Raw genomic sequence first — 22,201 nt, 5'->3', positions numbered from 1 at the left:
AGCCAAATCATGAGTGAACTCCCATTCACAATTGCTTCAAAGAGAATAAAATACCTAGGAATCCAACTTACAAGGGATGTGAAGGACCTCTTCAAGGAGAACTACAAACCACTGCTCAATGAAATAAAAGGGGATACAAATAAATGGAAGAACATTCTATGCTCACAGGTAGGAAGAATCAATATTGTTAAAATGGCATTTCAAATACTGGGATAAATTTACATTATGTACATCATGATAAGATGAAATGTGAAGTACATAGTATAACTTATGTAGTATTTTGACAAAAATTATTTTATCTGAATGTCATAAGGAAACAATCATAATAATCCAGAATGGGAAATATTCTATAAGACCTGGCTTGGACTCTTAAAAAAATATTCAGTGTCATGAATAAGCAAACAAAATTCCAAGATACTTCATTTTCATTAAAACACACCAAAGAGATATAAGCAAATGTAATGTGTAAAACTTCACTGAATCCTAGGTTGGGAAAAAAAAAAGATCGAAGGCATTTTAGGGGCAATTAGATAGATTTCAATACAACCTTATAGTAGGTAAAAAAATTATGGAATTATTTTTATTCTCTCAATTATGATAATGCATTATGGTTATGTAGGAGAATAAATTTGTTCTTAAGCAATGCACACAAAAGTATTTATTGGTCGATTGTCATGACCTCTATTCCACTCACTTTCAAATCGTCCAACTAAAAGTTTGTGTGTGTGTATGTGCATGTGGATAGATAGATAGATAAATAGGTAGAGTCACGTGGCAAAATGATGAGCATTGGTAAATTTGGATGAAGGGTATGCGAGTGTTCATTGCAATATTCCTTCAACTTCTCTATAGGTTTGAAAAATTTCAAAAGAAATTGTAGAATAAATGAAGCAATTATTAACAGCTTTATGCTAGTAAATTTTAAATTGTAGTGAAACCAGCAAATCCCCAAGGAGAAATACAACATTAGAATGAACTCAAGAAAGAATAAAATATGTAAAACTTTGAGCTAATAGACTGAATTATTCCCACAATAAAAAACTCTGAGATATTCAAGGAATGAATAATTCCAGTCTTAAACAAACTTATCCAAAAAGTATAGAAAACTCGGAGCTGTCTCATATTCATTTTATGAGACCAATAAAACTTTGATCCTCAAACCTGGCAAGAACAATTCATAAAAAAATTACAGGCCAATCTTATTCATGTTCTAAATGTTAGCAAACCGAATTCAGAAATGGATAGCAATGCATATAAAGGATAATACATTATGATCAAGGTGAGTTCTTTCTATGAATGAAAAGTTGATTTAACATTACAAAAATACAATCCACTCAATTAGTGGTTTAACTGATACTCATGAGATTTGATACCCACCAGGTATCAAGCCTAATTATAAAGCTATTATAAGTAAGTGTGTGTAGTATTCAAACAAAAATGGAGGCCCCAAAATTGACACTTGCTTTACTTAATGTAACAGAAATGGTATTGCATATTGGTGGGGAAAGGGTGGGTGTTTCAATGAATAGTGCTGGGACAACTGGACATCCATGTAGAAAAAAGTGATACAAGACCTCTATCTCATCACATCCAAAAATTAATTACAGGATGAATTAAGATCTAAATTTGAAAGACAAAAATGTAGTGATTTGATTGATTTTTTTTTTTTTCTGAGACAGAGTCTCACTCTCATGCAGGCTGGGGTACAGTGGCACAATCAAAGCTCACTGCAGTCTCCGCCTCCCAGGTTCAGGAGATTCTCCCGCCTCAGCCTCCTAAGTAGCTGGGATTACAGGCACGAGCCACCACACTAGGCTAACTTTTGTATTATTAGTAGAGACGGGGTTTCACCATGTTGGCCAGGCTGATCTTGAACTCCTGACCTCAAGCGATCTGCCTGCCTCGGCCTCCCAAAGTGCTGGGATTACAGGCATGAGGCACTGTGCCTGGCCAGAAATGTAGTGATTTTAGAAATAACATAGAAAATGCATTGGGACATGATCTCAGGATCGAAACCTATGGGGAAGTGGAAGAAGCAGCACAGGACAGAAGGAAAGGAAGAACTGCAATGCAGTCACAGCAAAGACCTCAGACAATCCTATGGGGGTTCTGGAGCTAGAATGGCCCTTCAAAGCCATCCTGAATTGGGATGGAGGTCAGGGCCTTTATATACTCACATCAAACAGCTATTGGATGCAGGCTGACCCCGAGAAAGGTATGTACATTTTGGTAAGCCCTATCTTGGGGAGAAATTCAGCTGAGATGTAGCTGTTGCCAACACTCTCAGTAGCTTAACAATGAGTGCTTCTGTCCTGGAGAGGGGTATCTGGGCGGCACATGATAGCATCCACTATAGACTTCAACAGACACTTCAACAGAAAAATCCAAAAGGTCAATAAATACATGAAAAAATTATCTCCTCATTAGTCGACAAGGAAATGCCAAAACCCCATAAAATATACTTATACACCATTAAATTGTAAAAATTTAAAAAAGACTGTACTGTATATTCGCACAGATGTAGAGAAATTAAAATCCTCATACACTGCTGGTGGAAATGCAAGTTCATGCAACTGCATTGAGAAACATTTTGCATAATCTGGCTAACAACAACAACAAAAAGCAAATGCCTTTGTCTCAGCAATTTCACCCCTAGATGTTTTCCTTAGAGAAATTCTTGCACATATATACCCTCAGACATTTGAAAGAACATTCATAGAAATATAGTTTCTCTTAACATTGTTACCTCTAAACTTGAAACAACACAAGGGAACTTCAAAGCTCAATGTGATTAATATAGTTGTTTATATAATAGAACACTACAGAGCTATGGAAATAAAAATACTACAGCTACAAATATCTACATGGATTAATTGTACAACCACTTCTGAGAAAAATAATCAAAGCACAAAAGGACACATACAATATGATTCAATCTATTTAAAATTCAAAAATATGGAAAATTAAGCTATGGTTTAAGTTTGCACTCATCATTGGCAAAAAATTTTTTTTTCACAAGAAGAGAATAATTATCACTCAAAATTAGATAGAGGTTACCTTTGAGGAGAGGGAGGAGAATGTGGTAAGCAAGAGGTCCCTGGATGCTTCTGGAGGTCTGGGCAATAAAGGTGTTATATCTGAACCTGAGTTGTGGACACATGTGGCTTTATGCTATCATTATTCTTTCAATTGTAGATATGTTTTATTCGTTCCTCTGTTTTTATATTTCATAATTACAAGAACCAAAACAAGAAAAGGAAAATAAGTGCTTAGAGGTGATCATCCACTTTTATCAAGGTTCAGCCACATTATACTGAAAAGATGATTTAGAGAAAATGCCAAGGGAAGACAGACAGCCCACAAGTATTACTGTAAAGCAACAGATCCAGAGATCCCGCATGAAGAATGAAGCAAGCAAACAGGTAGGCTCTCCTTTCACTCCTCACCTGGTGAGGGGTACAAAGCATGTGTTCTGGGCCTCTCACCCTTTGCTGTTCTGGCTTCATAGGGTGCATTAGCCAAGAGGCAATGATTGTTTACTTTGTTTTTACCAGGATATGTACCTTCCCCTTGCTGACCTATCCTAGTTCCTTTCAAAATGTACCTGGTACCATTGTCTCCTACCCATGCTCATTCTCTGCCAGGTTACTGTTCCTAACCTCATAGACAAAGCAGGCTAATACATTCGTGGATGCTCAAACATAAGTTTACATAGTAACTCTCCTAAGTAACTCCTAAGCATTTTCAATAGCAGATTTCAGAGAAGAGGTACCTTTGCATTCACTGTTCTCTTGACCATATCCTCCACCAGCCCTATGGAGTTCCTTCCTGAACTCTCACGGACTGATTTTAAACCCTCAAACTCAGGCCCTTTACTTCTCTCAATATCCAGGCATGGTAATCTGGTTCGTATGAATTCTTCCCAAACAATATGATTTGGTTTTTTTCCTCAACAATGTGATTTGAAGATCATTTCATGTAAGTTAATATAAATCTACCTCATATTTATAAACTGCTGCACTGTATCACACAATATAACATGTCATAGTTTAATTACTCATTCCCCTTTGGAAAGGTATTTAGGTTGTTTATAATTTCGCACAATTACACGCAATGCTGAAATTAACATCTTTATGGTATATGGACTAAACTGTATATAGTTGACAGTTGCTGTAATATAGACACCAAAATGTGAAATTTCTGAGACATAGGGCATATGGCCTTTTTGGTCATAATAAATATGAAAAAAACTCCCCTCCAAAATGACTACCATTCTTATCTCCAACCAGTAATTTATAATTTCTCCTTCCTAATCATTTGCTAACATTTGATCTTATAAAACTTGTAAACATTTTCCAGTCAAATGAATGGAAAATAGTTCAATTTCATTTTATTTCCCTAAGTACTAATGAGATTGAACATCTTTTTATATGTTCATTGACTACACGTAATCCTTCTCTGAATTATTTGTTAATTTCTTTTTAAATTATTGTATATTGTATTTTTCTTTTTTATTTTTATTTTCATTTGTATTTTTTATTTTTTAAATTTTTTTATTATACTTTAAGTTTTAGGGTACATGTGCACAATGTGCAGGTTTGTTACATATGTATACATGTGCCATGTTGCTGTGCTGCACCCATTAACTCATCATTTAGCATTAGGTATATCTCCTAATGCTATCCCTCCCCACTCCCCCCACCCCACGACCGGCCCCAGAGTGTGATGTTCCCCTTCCTGTGTCCACGTGTTCTCATTGTTCAATTCCCACCTATGAGTGAGAACATGTGGTGTTTGGTTTTTTGTCCTTGCAATAGTTTGCTGAGAATGATGGTTTCCAGCTTCATCCATGTCCCTACAAAGGACGTTAACTCATCATATTTTATGGCTGCATAGTATTCCATGGTGTATACGTCCCACATTTTCTTAATCCAGTCCATCATTGTTGGACATCTGGGTTGGTTCCAAGTCTTTGCTATTGTGAATAGTGCCGCAATAAACATACGTGTGCATGTGTCTTTATAGCAGCATGATTTGTAATCCTTTGGGTATATACCCAGGAATGGGATGGCTGGGTCAAATGGTATTTCTAGTTCTAGATCCCTGAGGAATCGCCACACTGACTTCAACAATGGTTGAACTAGTTTCCAATCCCAACAACAGTGTAAAAGTGTTCCTATTTCTCCACATTCTCCCCAGCACCTGTTGTTTCCTGACTTTTTAATGATCACCATTCTAACTGGTGTGAGATGGTATCTCATTGTGGTTTTGATTTGCATTTCTCTAATGGCCAGTGATGATGAACATTTTTTCACGTATCTTTTGGCTGCATAAATGTCTTCTTTTGAGAAGTGTCTGCTCATATCCTTTGCCCACTTTTTGATGGGATTGTTTGTTTTTTTCTTGTAAATTTGTTTGAGTTCATTCTAGATTTTGGATATTAGCCCTTTGACAGATGAGTAGATTGCAAAAATTTTCTCCCATTCTGTAGGTTGCCTGTTCACTCTGATGGTAGTTTCTTTTGCTGTGCAGCAGCTCTTTAGTTTAATGAGATCCCATTTGTCAATTTTGGCTTTTGTTGCCATTGCTTTTGCTGTTTTAGACATGAAGTCCTTGCCCATGCCTATGGCCTGAATGGTATTGCCTATGTTTTCTTCTAGGGTTTTCATGGTTTTAGGTCTAACATTTAAGTCTTTAATCCACCTTGAATTAATTTTTGTACAAGTTGTAAGGAAGGGATCTATTTTCAGCTTTCTACATATGGCTAGCCAGTTTTCTCAGCACCATTTATTAAATAGGGAATCCTTTCCCCATTTCTTGTTTTTGTCAGGTTTGTCAAAGATCAGATAGTTGTAGATATGCGGCATTATTTCTGAGGGCTCTATTCTGTTCCATTGGTCTATATCTCTGTTTTGGTACCAGTACCATGCTGTTTTGGTTACTGTAGCCTTGTAGTATAGTTTGAAGTCAGGTAGCGTGATGCCTCCAGCTTTGTTCTTTTGGCTGAGGGTTGACTTGGCGATGTGGGTGCTTTTGTGGTTCCATATGAACTTTAAAGTAGTTTTTTCCAATTCTGTGAAGAAAGTCTTTGGTAGCTTAATGGGGATGGCATTGAATCTATAAATTACCTTGGGCAATATGGCCATTTTCACAATATTGATTCTTCCTACCCATGAGCATGGAGTGTTCTTCCATTTGTTTGTGTCTTCTATTATTTCATTGAGCAGTGGTTTGTAATTCTCCTTGAAGAGGTCCCTCACGTCCCTTGTAAGTTGGATTCCTAGGTATTTTATTTTCTTTGAAGCAATTGTGAATGGGAGTTCACTCATGATTTGGCTCTCTGTTTGTTATTGGTATATAAGAATGCTTGTGATTTTTGCACATTGATTTTGTGTCCTGAGACTTTGCTGAAGTTGCCTATCAGCTTATGGAGATTTTGGGCTGAGACAATGGGGTTTTCTAGATATACAATCATGTCATCTGCAAACAGGGACAATTTGACTTCCTCTTTTCCTAATGGAATACCCTTTATTTCCTTCTCCTGCCTGATTGCCCTGGCCAGAACTTCCAACAGTATGTTGAATAGGAGTGGGGAGAGAGGGCATCCCTGTCTTGTGCCAGTTTTCAAAGGGAATGCTTCCAGTTTTTGCCCATTCAGTATGATATTGGCTATGGGTTTGTCATAGATAGCTCTTATTATTTTGAGATACGTCTCATCAATACCTTACTTATTGAGAGTTTTTAGCATGAAGCGTTGTTGAATTTTGTCAAAGGCCTTTTCTGCATCTATTGAGATAATCATGTGGTTTTTGTCGTTGGTTCTGTTTATATGTTGGATTACGTTTATTGATTTGCATATGTTGAACCAGCCTTGCATCCCAGGCATGAAACCCACTTGATCATGGTGGATAAGCTTTTTGATGTGCTGCTGGATTCGGTTTGCCAGTATTTTATTAAGAATTTTTGCATCGATGTTCATAAGGGATATTGGTCTAAAATTCTCTTTTTTTGTTGGGTCTCTGCCAGGCTTTGGTATCAGGATGATGCTGGCCTCATAAAATCAGTTAGGGAGGATTCCATCTTTTTCTATTTATTGGAATAGTTTCAGAAGGAATGGTACCAACTCCTCCTTGTACCTCTGCTAGAATTCGGCTGTGAATCCATCTGGTCCTGGACTTTTTCTGGTTGGTAAGCTATTAATTATTGCCTCAATTTCAGAGCCTGTTATTGGTCTATTCAGAGATTCAGCCTCTTCCTGGTTTAGTCTTGGGAGGGTGTATGTGTCGAGGAATTTATCCATTTCTCCTAGATTTTCTAGTTTATTTGCATAGAGGTGTTTATAGTATTCTCTGATGGTAGTTTGTATTTCTGTGGGATCGGTGGTGATACCCCCTTTATCATTTTTTATTGCATCTATCTGATTCTTCTCTCTTTTCTTCTTTATTAGTCTTGCTAGTGGTCTATCAATTTTGTTGATCTTTTCAAAACACCAGCTCCTGGATTCATTGATTTTTTAAAGGTTTTTTTGTGTCTCTATTTCCTTCAGTTCTGCTCTGATCTTAGTTATTTCTTGCCTTCTGCTAGCTTTTGAATGTGTTTGCTCTTGCTTCTCTAGTTCTTTTAATTGTGATGTTAGGGTGTCAATTTTAGATCTTTCCTGCTTTCTCTTGTGGGCATTTAGTGCTATAAATTTCCCTCTACACACTACTTTGAATGTGTCCCAGAGATTCTGGTATGTTGTGTCTTTGTTCTCGTTGGTTTCAAAGAACATCTTTATTTCTGCCTTCATTTCATTATTTACCCAGCAGTCCTTCAGGAGCAGGTTGTTTAGTTTCCATGTAGTTGAGTGGTTTTGAGTGAGTTTCTTAATCCTGAGTTCTAGTTTGAATGCACTGTGGTCTGAGAGACAGTTTGTTATAATTTCTGTTCTTTTACATTTGCTGAGGAGTGCTTTACTTCCAACTGTGTGGTGAATTTTGGAATAAGTGCGGTGTGGTGCTGAGAAGAATGTATATTCTGTTGATTTGGGGTGGAGAGTTCTGTAGATGTCTATTAGGTCCACTTTGTGCAGAGCTGAGTTCAATTCCTGGATATCCTTGTTAACTTTCTGTGTCGTTGATCTGTCTAATGTTGACAGTGGGGTGTTAAAGTCTCCCATTATTATTGTGTGGGTGTCTAAGTCTCTCTGTAGGTCTCTAAGGACTTGCTTTATGAATCTGGGTGCTCCTGTATTGGGTGCATATATTTTTAGGATAGTCAGTTTTTCTTGTTGAATTGATCCCTTTACCATTATGTAATGGCCTTCTTTGTCTCTTTTGATCTTTGTTGGTTTAAAGTCTGTTTTATGAGAGACTAGATTGCAACCCCTGCCTTTTTTTGTTTTCCATTTGCTTGGTAGATCTTCCTCCATCCCTTTATTTTGAGCCTATGTCTGTCTCTGCATGTGAGATGGGTTTCCTGAATACAGCACACTGATGGGTCTTGAGTCTTTATCCAATTTACCAGTCTGTGTCTTTTAATTGGAGCATTTAGCCCATTTACATTTAAGGTTAATATGACTATGTGTGAATTTCATCCTGTCATTATGATGTTAGCTGGTTATTTTGCTCGTTAGTTGATGTAGTTTCTTCCTAGCCTCGATGGTCTTTACAGTTTGGCATGTTTTTGCAGTGGCTGGTATGAGTTTTTCCTTTCCATGTTTAGTGCTTCCTTCAGGAGCTCTTTTAGGGCAGGCCTGGTGGTGACAAAATGTCTCAGCATTTGCTTGTCTGTAAAGGATTTTATTTCTCCTTCACTTATGAAGCTTAGTTTGGCTCAATATGAAATTCTGGGTTGAAAATTCTTTTCTTTAAGAATGTTGAATATGGGCCCCCACTCTCTTCTGGCTTCTGGAGTTTCTGTCGAGAGATCAGCTGTTAGTCTGATGGGCTTCCCTTTGTGGGTAACTCGACCTTTCTCTCTGGCTGCCCTTAACATTTTTTCCTTCATTTCAACTGTGGTGAATCTGACAATTATGTGTCTTGGAGTTGCTCTTCTCGAGGAGTATCTTTGTGGCGTTTCTGCATTTCTTGAATTTGAATGTTGGCCTGCCTTGCTAGATTGGGGAAGTTCTCCTGGATAATATCCTGTATATTGTATTTTTCTTATTGGTTTGTAGGGTTTTTAAAAATACATTCTGGATAGAAATCCTGCATTATATATGCAGCTATTTTTAAATTTTGTTTATGGTATCTTTTATTGTTCACACGTTTTTAATCTTTGGAAATATTAAACTTATCTCCAGGATAACACTTTAAAAACTACTGTGTTTCTTCACATGCTGGTCTCTTCCGCTAGGGAGTGAATTTCTTTAGAGCAGGAGCTGGGTTTTATTCATCTCCATAGCAACCAGAAAGGAGACTGGATTATTGGTATGTTTATTTTTATTTTTATTTTTATTTTTTTATTATACTTTAGGTTTTAGGGTACATGTGCACAATGTGCAGGTTACATATGTATCTATGTGCCATGTTGTTTTGCTGCACCCATTAACTCGTCATTTAGCATTAGGTATATCTCCTAATGCTGTCCCTCCCCCCTCCCCCTCCCCCACAACAGTCCCCGGAGTGTGATGTTCCCCTTCCTGTGTCCATGAGTTCTCATTGTTCAATTCCCTATTGGTAGGTTTTTAGTCAATACTGCTAGCACTGAATTGAGAACGCCTATAGCCCAAAGGGATGACACTGGCTCTTAGAATAAAGAAATGAGTAAAAAAAAAAATGGTGAGATTTCTTGTTTTTATCATTTTTACTGAAAATATCATTCTGGCAGGCCAGGAACAGTCACTTTTCAATTTGTTCTTCCTGCTCTTGGCCTCAATCTCCAGCACAGAATTTCCCTCTTTCTACTTTTCTCCCAGAGTTTCTCTGAACAGTGAGGCAACTTCCACATCTTCACTCAGGGCTAGAATTTTTACTGCAGTGGCTTTGAGGTTTAAAGCTGTCCCAACACCCTCCTTTCCCTCCTTACATCTTAGGAAAACACAAACAAAATAGTGAGGAGAACAGAGCTGAGCAAGAAAATCTAGCCAGCTGAGTCTGTATACCACAAACTCTTATCAAATCCTTTGTAGGAAATACACAAAAGGAGCACAAAGCCTTCACGAAGCTCCATTCAGGGACACGGCTGAATAGATTCCCCAAAATGAGGAGGACCTTATATGATTAAACAGAGAAACTGTCATGTTTAAGACAACCTGGCTTCCTTTTTTATCCCATGATACTACATAGTAGTTTCATCACAACTTTACCCAGCTAGGGGGAAAAAAGTGATCTACTCATGTCATGCTGAAGAAACAGAGATTGGAGACAAAGTCAAGAAAACAGCCATGATTTCTGAAGTTTAAGATCTTTTTATTAATAAAAAAGTACAATAATTATACTGAACAAGATTGCTTAGTATCCAAGCACACACCCTGCATGGATGCCATAGTGGAGAGTCTCTGAAGTAGAACAGAGTAATCTCTAAGTGGCCATGCTAACAGAGGCAAATCTTGAGTATCTCCAGGTGCATAACAGACTTGTTTATGAGAGATTGCTCATGATTCTAGCCTCAAAGCCATGCCTCTGGAGCAAGAACTAGTATAAAGTAGAGGAAAAACAAGGTGTTTCTCTAAAGCACTAAAATAATGAGGCACAAACATAAGAGTTACAGTGACTAAAGCTTAATATACTGTCTTATAATTTATTTAAACAAACTAACAATGACAAAAAATCCAGCTGATCCTTTCACTGCAGGCTCCTTTCCCCAACACAAAAAAGAGAACCAGTTTCTGGCACTGCTCACCTGTGTGACTGCCTGTCAAAAAACAGGGATGGACACCACTAGGAACTCTCTTACCCTTTTAATTCTGTGATACAATGAAAACAGCACTGCATACAGCATCGTTATAAAGTAATGTCCAACACAGCTACTTGTAGCGACTCTAGGAAAGGAAGGAGAGCTTTTAACAGTTAACAAAATAGTATCTCTTCCCCTGACCCCACCCCAACACCAGAAAAGGAAATGGAAATTAAAACCAGTGTTTGGAAAACAAAGAAATATCCTGCCACTGGTATAAATCCCATCATCTTCCAACCCACTCCCACCCCCAACCACCCTACCCAACTTCCCTTCTCCTACCTATACTATTCAGAGTAAAGTAAGTTGGGAAAGAGAAAATATAAGTGGTGAAACTGAACTGGCCAAAGCTTAAAGGGCTCTGGAAAATTGCCTTTGTGCTTCTGAGAATGTGACATGGAATGTGGTCCAAGCAGAGTTACAAAGGGGGAAGAATACAGCTTCTGAAGCAATGAATTTTGCCTACCTCTTCCTTTAGGTCCTAATACATTTCAAGTATGGAAACAGATGATAATCCTATTGTTAGTAACAAAGAAGATATAGGGAAAGTGAAAGTAAGAGAATAAATAATATTGCTTCCAGTGGCCACTCTTTAATTATCCTTCTTACTCAAATTTATCTGTTTATCACCTAGGAAGCCTAATCTTCTCTTTTACATAGGGTAAATATAAGGTACTGTAACTATCATTATAACAATGGTTATAATACTTGGTTGTTCACTTAAAGACCTTTCATCATTTTTGCCAAAATCAATTTATGAGAAGCCTCACAACATTCCTGTGAGGTAGATATTGAGATCCCCATTTTGCAAATGGATTAATTGAGGCACAGAGAGGTGATATGACTTGCCTAAGGTCAACCAAGTGAGACCTGGGAAAATACAGAAGAGAGGTAACTCAGGGTATCATCACTGTTGTCAGAGAGCCATATTTAACAGTGAGAAAATATAGTGCTATGTGTTTATTTAAATTTGGCCCACCCAGTTCCTCCTATATCCATCCCTCTATAGTACCTCATACAAGAATTAGCAAACTGTGGAGCATCAGTAACTTCTCTTGGCTTATTTAAGGTTAGGTATATTCTTGATGGTTTGGTTCATGAAAAAAGTTTTTGGGGGCAGGATAGACCCCAGAATCTTGGAACTCAGATCACAGAAATCCCTAATTCCAAAATTTTGCAGACCACTTTGTTTCAAAGAGCTGTTGGAGTTCTAAAAATATTACTATTTTTATGTACATACACACTGTGCTGTAGTTGATAAAGTTGTTTCCCATGGGTATACAGGTTAACAATTCAGATACTGCTATATGTGCACACTGAATTTGAAAAATTAAGTAAATAGATGACAGAGGTTGAGAGCCAGGTTTCTCAGTATTAGTGTGGGAGGCTTCATGTAACTAACAGGAAGAAGCTAGAATGATTCACGTGGTAACAGGTTAGAGTTGAAAACATCAATATGAACTCATGTTTAGCTAAATAAAAATCTGGGTGATTACATATAGAAATATTTATAAAATGTGCATATACATAGGATAGTATACACACATATGTTTCCTTGCTCTGTTAGCTGAGACGCCCTAGAAACAACAATAGCCCAGTAACAGTGAGCATACCTAATGCCCAGATATTGGTTTCTAATACAATTTTCCAGTAAAAGAAACCAGGACTTCTTGAAGAAATGGCTGATTATAGGAATAGGCCACAAAATATACAAGATGAGCCTGGAACATCTTGCAGTGGCAGAAAGCAAGGACGTGCTAAAAAAAATGATGGGGGTGTGTCAAAAGGACTTGAAAATCACCCAAAAGAGCTCCCAATGGCCAAAGCTGGAACAATTCGAGCAATAAAATAAAGTAGTAGTATTAGATTATAACTCAAAGTATAAAATAAATACCCATGAGTCCATGCTGATATAAATATTGTGTAAATAAATAAATGGGGGAGAAGAGACAATCTCCCTTAGAGAATAATTCCAAATAATTTATGTAAGATACGTGCTCTGAAGGGTGTGGCATATAACTTACCACTCCGGAAGCATGGGCTGCACATAGTGATTTCCTTTCAGAGAGTACAGTATGGAGGGGAGGAAAAGAGTACAGGGGAGAAACCTGACAACGACTATTTCAGCCAGGTGATCAAGGTTAAACAACAGTGATGAGTCATGTAAATACAGGCATACCTCGTTTTATTGTGCTTCACTTTATTGCACTTTGCTGATATTGCAATTTTTACAAATTAAAAGTTTGTGGCAACCCTGTGACCAACAAGTCTATTGGCACCATTTTTCCAACAGCATGTGCTCACTTCGTGTTTGTGCCAGTAACATTTTAGCAATAAAGTATTTTAAAATAAGGTATGTACATTGTTTTTTAGACATAATGCTATTGCACATTTACCAGACTACAGGATAGTGTAAACATAAAATTTTATATGCACTGGGAAACCAAAAACTTTGTGTGACTTGCTTTATTGTAATATTTGCTTCATTGCAGTGATCTGGAACCAAATCTGCATTGTCTCCAAAGTATGCCTGTATGATGTGATGAAAATGGCACTTCTCCGTGGTCCTACTCTCAAAAACTCATAACCTCAGTCTAATCATGAGAAAGACAGTTGACAAATCTCAGTTGAGGAAAATCTCTCTCAAAACTGTCAAGATCACTGAAAACAAGGAAAGTCTGAGAAACTGTCACAATCAAAAGGATCCTAAGGAGATATGACTACTAGATGTAATATGGAATCCTGAACAAGATGCTGAAACAATTTTTTTTTTTTTTTTGAGATGGAGTGTCGCTCTGTCACCCGGGCTGGAGTGCAGTGGCATGATTTCAGCTCACTGCAACCTCCGCCTCCCAGGTTCAAGCAATTTTCCTGCCTCAGCCTCTCAAGTAGCTGGGATTACAGGCACCCACCACTGCACCTGGCTAATTTTTTGTATTTTTAATAGAGACGGGGTTTCACCATGTTGTCCAGGCTGGTCTCGAACTCCTGACTTCGTGATCCGCCCGTCTCCACCTCCCAAAGTGCTGGGATTACAGGTGTGAGCCACAGTGCCTGGCCAAAACAATTCTTTAAAAAGGATCTTAGGTAAAAACTAAAGAAACCTGAATAAAGTATGGACTTCAGTTAATAATTTTAACATATCAATGTGTTTCATTAATTGTAACAAATATACCACATACTAATGTGAGATGTTAATAATAGGAGAAACTGGGTGTGGGCTAAATGAGACCTCTCTGTACTAGCTTCACATTTTTTCTGTAAATCTGAAACTGTTTGAAAATAAAAAGTTTATTTTAAAAGAAGTTAATATCAAAAACCTTTGTCTTGTCCATAATGCACTCTGCCTAATCTACCCAATCAGTTCATACTCTTCACGCTCATAGTTTTTCCTCAATTTTACTATAATTATGAAGTTTATGTTCAACTGCTGATCATCAGATAGAGGAATTCTGCTGCAACAAATCCCATAATATTATCCAATCCTATCGATGCCCTAAGCAACTGTCCAGGCTAAAGGTGCTTTGCTATTGTAAACACAACAAATTCAATTGAACCCCAAATGCTATTCAAGAGAGATACATTTTAGTTCCTTTCCACCTCACTGTCTATCTAGCAAAGTTTTATGTGTTTTTGGTAAACTCTGTACTGTGCTATATTTGAATTCCTGTACTCTATAAAATTCTGTTAATGAATCCTGAGACACTTCTTAGAGCATATGTAAGTAATTGGAAAGCTTTTATCATTTTTTGGAGGGGAGAGGGAAATGAGAATAGGCTTAAAATTGCTTCTTTACTATGGGCAATTAACAAACATAAAAGCTGTCATTATGTTACAGAAACATTTTTAGATAAAGGCTCAGATGTCAGGGACCCCAATATTTGGGATCCTAATTTGATCAACCTAATTAGTTCAACAAGATATTTGATAACCTTTATTTATAAATAGATCACATGTCTCAATGCAAAAGATTGAAATACTGCATCAACTACTGAATTATTAGCTTAAACTTGTGTTAGTTCATCTTTACCAATCTGTCTTACAGCTACATTAGAGGTCCCCTTTAACAGACTGGCCCTAGATATCGCCTAGTGCATTAGCAATTATTATGCAAGTTGGGAACGTGTATACCCAAAATCCGGAAAAAGCCCTATCAAAATAACAATGATAACAGTAAAAACCCACGTGTCATTTTGAAAACTACAGGCAGTTCTTGGATTTATGGAGAGTTCATGAGCTAGACAGACATTGCAAGTTAAAATGAGGTAAATAAAATCTAGATATTATAGAAGTGCTAGAAGCATGTGCCTAATGTTATATGGTAATGACCACAAGTACATTTTACTTGCTATTTAATCAGCTGTAAATGATTATTGAGTTCTAAAGTTTTTCTGAAGAATAACATATAAAATTAGACAAATATTTCAACCAATCACGTAAACTTTAATTTGGTTTAATAATGTGATCCTGGCCAGGCGTGATGGCTCACACCTGTAATCCCAGCACTTTGGGAGGCCGAGGTGGGGGCATCACTTGAGGTCAGGAGTTTGAGACCAGCCTGGCCAACATGGCGAAACCCCATCTCTATTAATAATACAAAACTTAGCCAGGCGTGGTGGCACACACCTGTAATCCAAGCTATTTGGGAGGCTGAGGCAGGAGAATCACTTGAACCCAGAAGGCGGAGGTTGCAGTGAGCCGAGATTACGCCACTGCACTCCAGCCTGGGTGACAGAGTGAAACTGTCTCTCAAAAAATAAATAAATAAAATTATGTGATCCCTAGGAGATAAGCGTGCAGTTGTATAAGGGCTCAAAGAAACATTTGGAGAAAAAAATCTGACCCGTATTTGTCTCATCTGTAAAATATGAGGGATGGGTAGGACTAGATGGTTAACGGAATCCCTTCTTGGTGCTAGAATTCTACAATTTAGTGAGAATGGACAGCCTCAGGAAATAGTAACCTAAAGTATTCAAGCAGGGTTGAAGAGAAAAAGGTGTTCAATATAAAGACAATCTTTAAAAGAGAGGCTGAGTCCAAATTCAAGTGATGCAAAGCCCCCTCCCCTACCCCTGACCCCAGGAAAGGAAATATGCCATGTGGAGGTAGATCTGTGGTCCAGGGCCAGGAACAGAGGATTTTGTACCCCAGATAATATTATAAAACAATCTGATTGGGCAGCTAAGTGAGTATATTATGCAATCTGCTATCACAGCTAAAATAAATGGCTTAGGTTTTCATAGCAGTTGCAGAACATCAAATTGCTTTTTGTATGTCAGTTTTCATGAAAAGCATCTTATGTTTCATTTGAAACATTGGAACAAATGCCAATAACTCCATGGAGTGAACAACATTCCGTTTTTCCAACCCCTTACTTCTGTATAACATGCCCCTAGTGTGTGATTTCTCATCATGCAATATACTCAATTGCTTCTTTGTGTAAATGAAAAAATAAACAATACAGCCAGCCCCTCAAGACACTGTCTCGACAGCCTGCCATTTGAATGAGGTTTGTGATTAACAGCACTTTTGATATCCTATCCAAGTAAATGAACCCCTCTATTTGTTCTCAGGATCATTCTAGGTCTGTTTGTTCCTGTCACTGCCCAACCTACTCTCCTGGAACATTTTTCTCCTTACTGATATGTCTGTGTGCTTTGAATATTTGTCCAAATTTAACCTAACAAATAATAATTGTGCAGCAAAATCTTTAATCCTGCAGGAGAAAGTGGAAAAGAAGAAAAAGAGGAGGAGAAGGACAAGAACTCCTCATTCCCTTGATGAACTTAAGAAGCAGAAGCACCAGCACTGTCTGAAAACCAAACTTTAAGAAGAAATAGGGTTAGATTTATTAAAACCTTTTGAGTGTGGTATGGGACTCAGCTTATTCACTGGGAATGTGCCTCAAACTCAGAAACCAAATCCCTGTAAATCTTACCAATCAACTACATTGTTATGCTCTTTCCATTTAGGAAGTTAAAAAAGTCATTTAGGACACTATCAAACCACTTTTAGGTACTTATTTAAAAAAAATATGGATAAGAGTTCTAGAAAACAAGAGAAAAATTGGAAAGAATAAAGCAGCGTATGTTTGTTCACAGCCTTGAGTTTGATTCCTGTTTTGTTACTGTAGGAAAAAAGTCCTATTTCAGAGCAGGGGGGATGGGAAGGCAGCCATGGGTGCCACACTGGAATTCAACCCATGTGGAGGTTGAAAAAAACGGGTCTGGACAGTGGAGAAGTGAAGGTAGAATATGAAGAGCCCCATGGGAGACCAGCTCTCTTTTCCTCCAGTCTCCTCAACTTGGCTCAGTGGGCTGCTTCAACCCCATATGCAAGCTGAAGTCAAAGAGGAAAAAATTGTCCCGACCTCAGCACACGAACAGGAAAGATACCAGCGCAGCTTCTCTAGTGTGACTTGTGCAGCTCACATGGTGTCATGGCGACGGCGATGCAGGGACAGGTGGTCAGAACGAGAAAAGCTGCGGTTGCAGTCTGTGCACCGAAAAGGCTTGATGCCTGTGTGCTTGCGGAAATGGCGAGTGAGCTCATCTGAGCGAGCAAATTTCCAGGAGCAGCCATCCCAGGTGCATTTATAAGGCTTCTCTCCTAAAAAGGGAATGTGACAAAAAAAAGAGAACCAGAGAGATGATTGGATACTAGAAAGATAATAGAATACATAACTCGTATCAAGGTTTTAGTGAAAAGGTTAGGCAATAACCTTGAAGGCATATGCCTGTAAATCTTTTAAGTTAATTAATTGATTGAGAAGCACTGCATAAATGTGCAACATGATGTTTTGAGATGTATATACATTGTGGAATGGCTAAGTCGAGTTAATTAACATACATATTACCTATATACTTATCTTTTTTTGTGGTAAGAACACTTGAAATCTACTCTCTCATTGATTTTCAATAATACAATACATTGTTACCTACAGGAGTTCTAAAGAAAGGCCAAGATGTTAGAGTGGGAAGCACATAGCCTCTTGTTCAAATAGGCCTTTGTATGATCCGGCTCTACTACAAACTAGCTGTGTGATCTTACATAATCACTTCTCCCTGGCTTGGTCTCTGTTTTCTCATCTCTAAAGGATAAAAATATATCACAAAGTTGTTCAAAACATTTTCTTTTTTAAAGATAGCTAGCAACCAATACAACTGGGATCTAAACTCAGGTCTTTGGCACTTTATAATATCCGTTCCTCTAATATCTCCTACCAAACTGTCTAAAATAGAGCCATATGGCCCGGTACGGTGGCTCATGCCTGTAATCCCGGCACTTTGCGAGGCTGAGGCGGACGGATCATGAGATCAGGATATTGAGACCATCCTGGCTAACACGGTGAAAACCCGTCTCTACTGAAAATGCAAAAAATAAGCTGGGCGTGGTGGCGGGCGCCTGTAGTTCCAGCTACCCAGGAGGCTGAGGCAGGAGAATGGCATGAACACGGGAGGCAGAGCTTGCAGTGAGCCGAGATTGCGCCACTGCACTCCAGCCTGGGAGAGAGCGAGACTCCGTCTCAAAAAATAACATAATAAAATAAAATAAAATAAAATAAAATAAAATAAAATAAAATAGAGCCATATATATACACAGGATGAATGTATGATTCACTGGAAAGGGCCCTCAGCTAAGGCTACAGGTCTTTTGTGTAAGGTTAGAAACTCAAGGGCATGTAATGGCATGGGAGGCAGTGTCAGGCCAAACTTTTTGAAATAGCTCCATGCCCAGAATCTTTGGGTTGTATTTGAATTATATATAGGATATGTATGCTCAAGATAGAAAGCTAAATGGAAAAAAAGTAGCATAAAAAATTAACGCAGTATGACCCCATTATGGTATATAGATCACACACCATACATTTGTATACTCATAATAAAGCCAATATCAATACGCTTAAATGTACATTATGAGAGAAACTGTTAACAGTGAATGACTTTGTGGAAAGTGAGGACCAGGGATGGTGGGAAGAGAACTTTTCATTTTTACTTTATACCCTTTTGTACTGTTTTAAATGCTTTAAAATCATAATGTTGTATCGTATAATAAAAAAGTTAAGAAAGGAAATAAGCTATATGAGCAACAATAAATATTAACTGTGGTTAAGTCTGGGTTGTAGGATTAGGGTAATGTTTGCTTTCTTCTTAATACATTTTTCTGTTTCCCATCTTCTACAACAAGCATGTATTATTTTATAATCAGAAACAAACAATAATGCAGACACAAAAATGCATTGGTATTCTAACAGTCTCTTTCTCTTGGTCTTTTCCCCTTTACTCCCTGTAAATTACCTAGGGCATTTAATTTTATGCTGTTCTAAATTCTGGTGGCAATCTGGCTTGCATAAACTGTTTTCCAACTTACTACACACCACCTACCAGCCCTCCCAAGTGTTTGCTAATTAACTGTATAGTGTTCACATAATGAGCAACAGAATAAAATCCAGTCTGAATCACAGCTTTGGACTATACCCAGGCAAACATTTCGAAAATTAAAGACATCAATTACTGATCATTTCAATATTCAGAAATAGCTGCATTAGCTGCTAAGAAGAATGAGATAAAGCTGGATGTAATGAGATAAAAAGATGGCCAATGAAATGTTATCAAATCAAAAAAGATACTGAACAACCACACACACACATGCTCACGGAGAGTAGGATCTCATTTATGTTTTCTAAATCTTGTGCCTGTCCTTCTCTGTCTCTCTCTCTCTCCAAGGAGGAAAGATCTGGAAGGCTATACAACAAATTGTTAACAGAGGGAAGAAGAATAGGATTTCAGGGGATGTTTAGAGTGTGTAAATGAAATTTTCACTTTTTGTTCTATGTGATTTTATAGCATCTCCACATCTCCCAACGGCTGCATTGCTATCTATACATTTTGTTGTGATCTCTCAAGAATGTCTTCTGAGAATTCCTATATACACCTCAACCAATTGAGGAAAATTTGACTTGTAAAGCAGTGACACCCTGTGGTGATCGGAGCTCATTTCTACAACACACAAATTATTGTGAAGGAATTCAGCAGTGAGGCCCATTTTCCTATTTCAAAAGCATTTACCCTTGTATTATCATTGAACAAGCTCCTGTTTGTGCCAATGAACATCATACAACACAACTTGTAATCTCCATCAACTTATCATTTGAATTAAAGAACAAAGTATATATGCAGAGAAAGAATTCATAATATAAAGCATATATATTAACTATGTGACAAAGATAGTAAGTGTGACATGGCAGGTGCAGTGGCTCACACCTGTAATCCCAGCACTTTGGGAGGCTGAGGCACATGGATCACCTGAGGTCAGGAGTTCAAGACCAGCCTGGCCAACATAGTGAAACCCCGTCTCTACTAAAAACACAAAAATTAGCCAGGTGTGGTGGTGCGCATCTGTAGTCCCGCTGCTTGGGAGGCTGAGGCATGAGAATTGCTTGAACCCGGGAGGCAGAGGTTGCAGTGAGCTGAGATCGCACCACTGCACTCCAGCCTGGGTGACAGAGCAAGACTCTGTTTCAAAAAAATAAATAAGTGTGATATAAGTTCCAAGGCTAGTTAATAACCTCTGGGTTACTGTGAAGGCACAAATATGGAGGTGTGGGTAGGTTTTAGATGAAGAAAGCAACCCAGGCAGCTGGTGGCAAGGTCTTGGCAAGGCAGTGCAGTGAATGGTACATATAGGGTCAGCCATCTTGGAGCATGGAACATCCTTATAAGAGTATTATGAGATGATCCTTATTATAAAAGACAGATGAAAAACTTGGGATTATTTTTAAAAAGAGAATTTGGACTTAAGCATAAAAGGCAATGATATACCCAAGGGGGTGTGTGTGAGAGCAGTCTGTCCTAGGTGTGAGCAATAATGGGGATGCATTGACAATAGAGAACTTTAAAACAATAATAAAACAGACTAAAAGTTAGTCTGTTTAACTCAAGAATGACTTGGTCAAAGTTGTACATTAAAATTATTTACCCATGCTGTATAAGGTGGACTACAATGACTAGGAGCCTACTGGGTAATCTATTTGTCTGGCATATAAAGCTCAAATTAATTTTTCATTGAATTGATGAAGGAATCAATAATAAATATAAGAATAAAACCTAAGGAGGTGACAGCAAGATTGGAATTGAAAGAAAAACATTAATAAAACCTAGCATTTATTGAGTATTCACCATATGCTGGATACTATTTTAAGTATTTTACACTACTAATATTCCAAGATTGGGAAATTGAAGTAAAGAGGGGTGAAGCAACTTTCAGCAGTGAGTAGCAGATTGAGATGTCAAATCAAGACACTAGTTTCACAATACATAGCCTTAGCCATTATGAATAAAAAGGCTATTCAAAATTAGAAAGAAATAATAGAACTTTAGAAACAAATAACTCGAGACATAAGAAAATATTAATGGCTCATGCCTATAATCCCACCCAATTTGGGAAGCTGAGGTGGGAGGATCACTTGAGTCCAGAAGTTCGAGACCAACCTGGGCAACATAGTGAGACCTTGTTTCTACAAAAAAATAAACAAAATTAGCCAGGTGTGGTGGCATGTGCCTGTAGTCCCAGCTACTCCAGAGGTTGAGGTGGGAGAATTGCTTGAGCCTGGGAGAGCGAGGCTGCAGTGAGTCGAGATTGTGCTACTGCACTCCAGCATTGGAAACAGAGCGAGACTCTGACTTGGAGAAAAAAAAAAAGATAATGGTAAGAATCAATGATACATTCAGAGCCTGGGAAGATGGGTGATGCCATTATAAATATACTGGGACTTGACAGTATGAACACAGTATGTTTAACGAGAACTGTTATATCTGTGTTTCCTGCTTTGTATGATTGCAAACTCAGGGGAGATGAAGTGCTGCACTGCATGCCTGGTGTTTGCAGATAAGCAAGAGTCTCATGGCTCTCTGCTGGAAGAATAGCTACCAAAGACAGAGACAGCACTCTCTAGGACCCTTAACAATGAATCACAATCTTTGGAGGGCAATGAATCAGGCATTTCTGTAGCTGCCTCAGTCCCAGGGAACCTGTGGAATACTAGCAATAGAGAAAGGTATACCTAGCTTAGGTACAAAGGTCTAATCCTATAGGGCTTTACCCATTTACTACCTGTGTAACTATTGGCAAATTCTCTAGCTCTATAAATGGCACCTCCATTCATTCACCCAGTCACCCAAAACAGAAACCTTAGAGTCACCAACATCCCCTCAATCATCAATGTACCTCCTTCTCTCCATCCCACTGGCAACGTACTAGTTGGGCTGTCATCATTTTTTGCCTGGATTGCTTCATTAGCCTCTTTGATCTTCCCCCTTCCACT

At 38.1% G+C, this 22,201-nt stretch overlaps 1 protein-coding gene across 2 annotated transcripts in view; it reads right to left on the bottom strand.

Annotated features, from left to right (window-relative positions):
• Window positions 1–15,459: 15,459 nt before the first annotated feature.
• The window catches only part of KLF8 (KLF transcription factor 8), a 52,785-nt gene continuing 46,043 nt past the window's right edge, over window positions 15,460–22,201 (bottom strand). For both annotated transcript variants that reach the window (XM_058441527.1, XM_032757035.2), the window contains one exon: window positions 15,460–17,487. In XM_058441527.1, the coding sequence (XP_058297510.1) occupies window positions 17,306–17,487 (182 nt within the window). In that variant the 3' untranslated portion in view covers window positions 15,460–17,305. The remainder of the gene's footprint in view (window positions 17,488–22,201) is intronic.

The sequence above is a fragment of the Hylobates moloch genome, unplaced genomic scaffold (assembly GCF_009828535.3).
Source record: "Hylobates moloch isolate HMO894 unplaced genomic scaffold, HMol_V3 SCAFFOLD_7, whole genome shotgun sequence".
Lineage (NCBI taxonomy): Eukaryota > Metazoa > Chordata > Mammalia > Primates > Hylobatidae > Hylobates > Hylobates moloch.
This window is presented reverse-complemented; position numbering and strand designations above follow the sequence as displayed.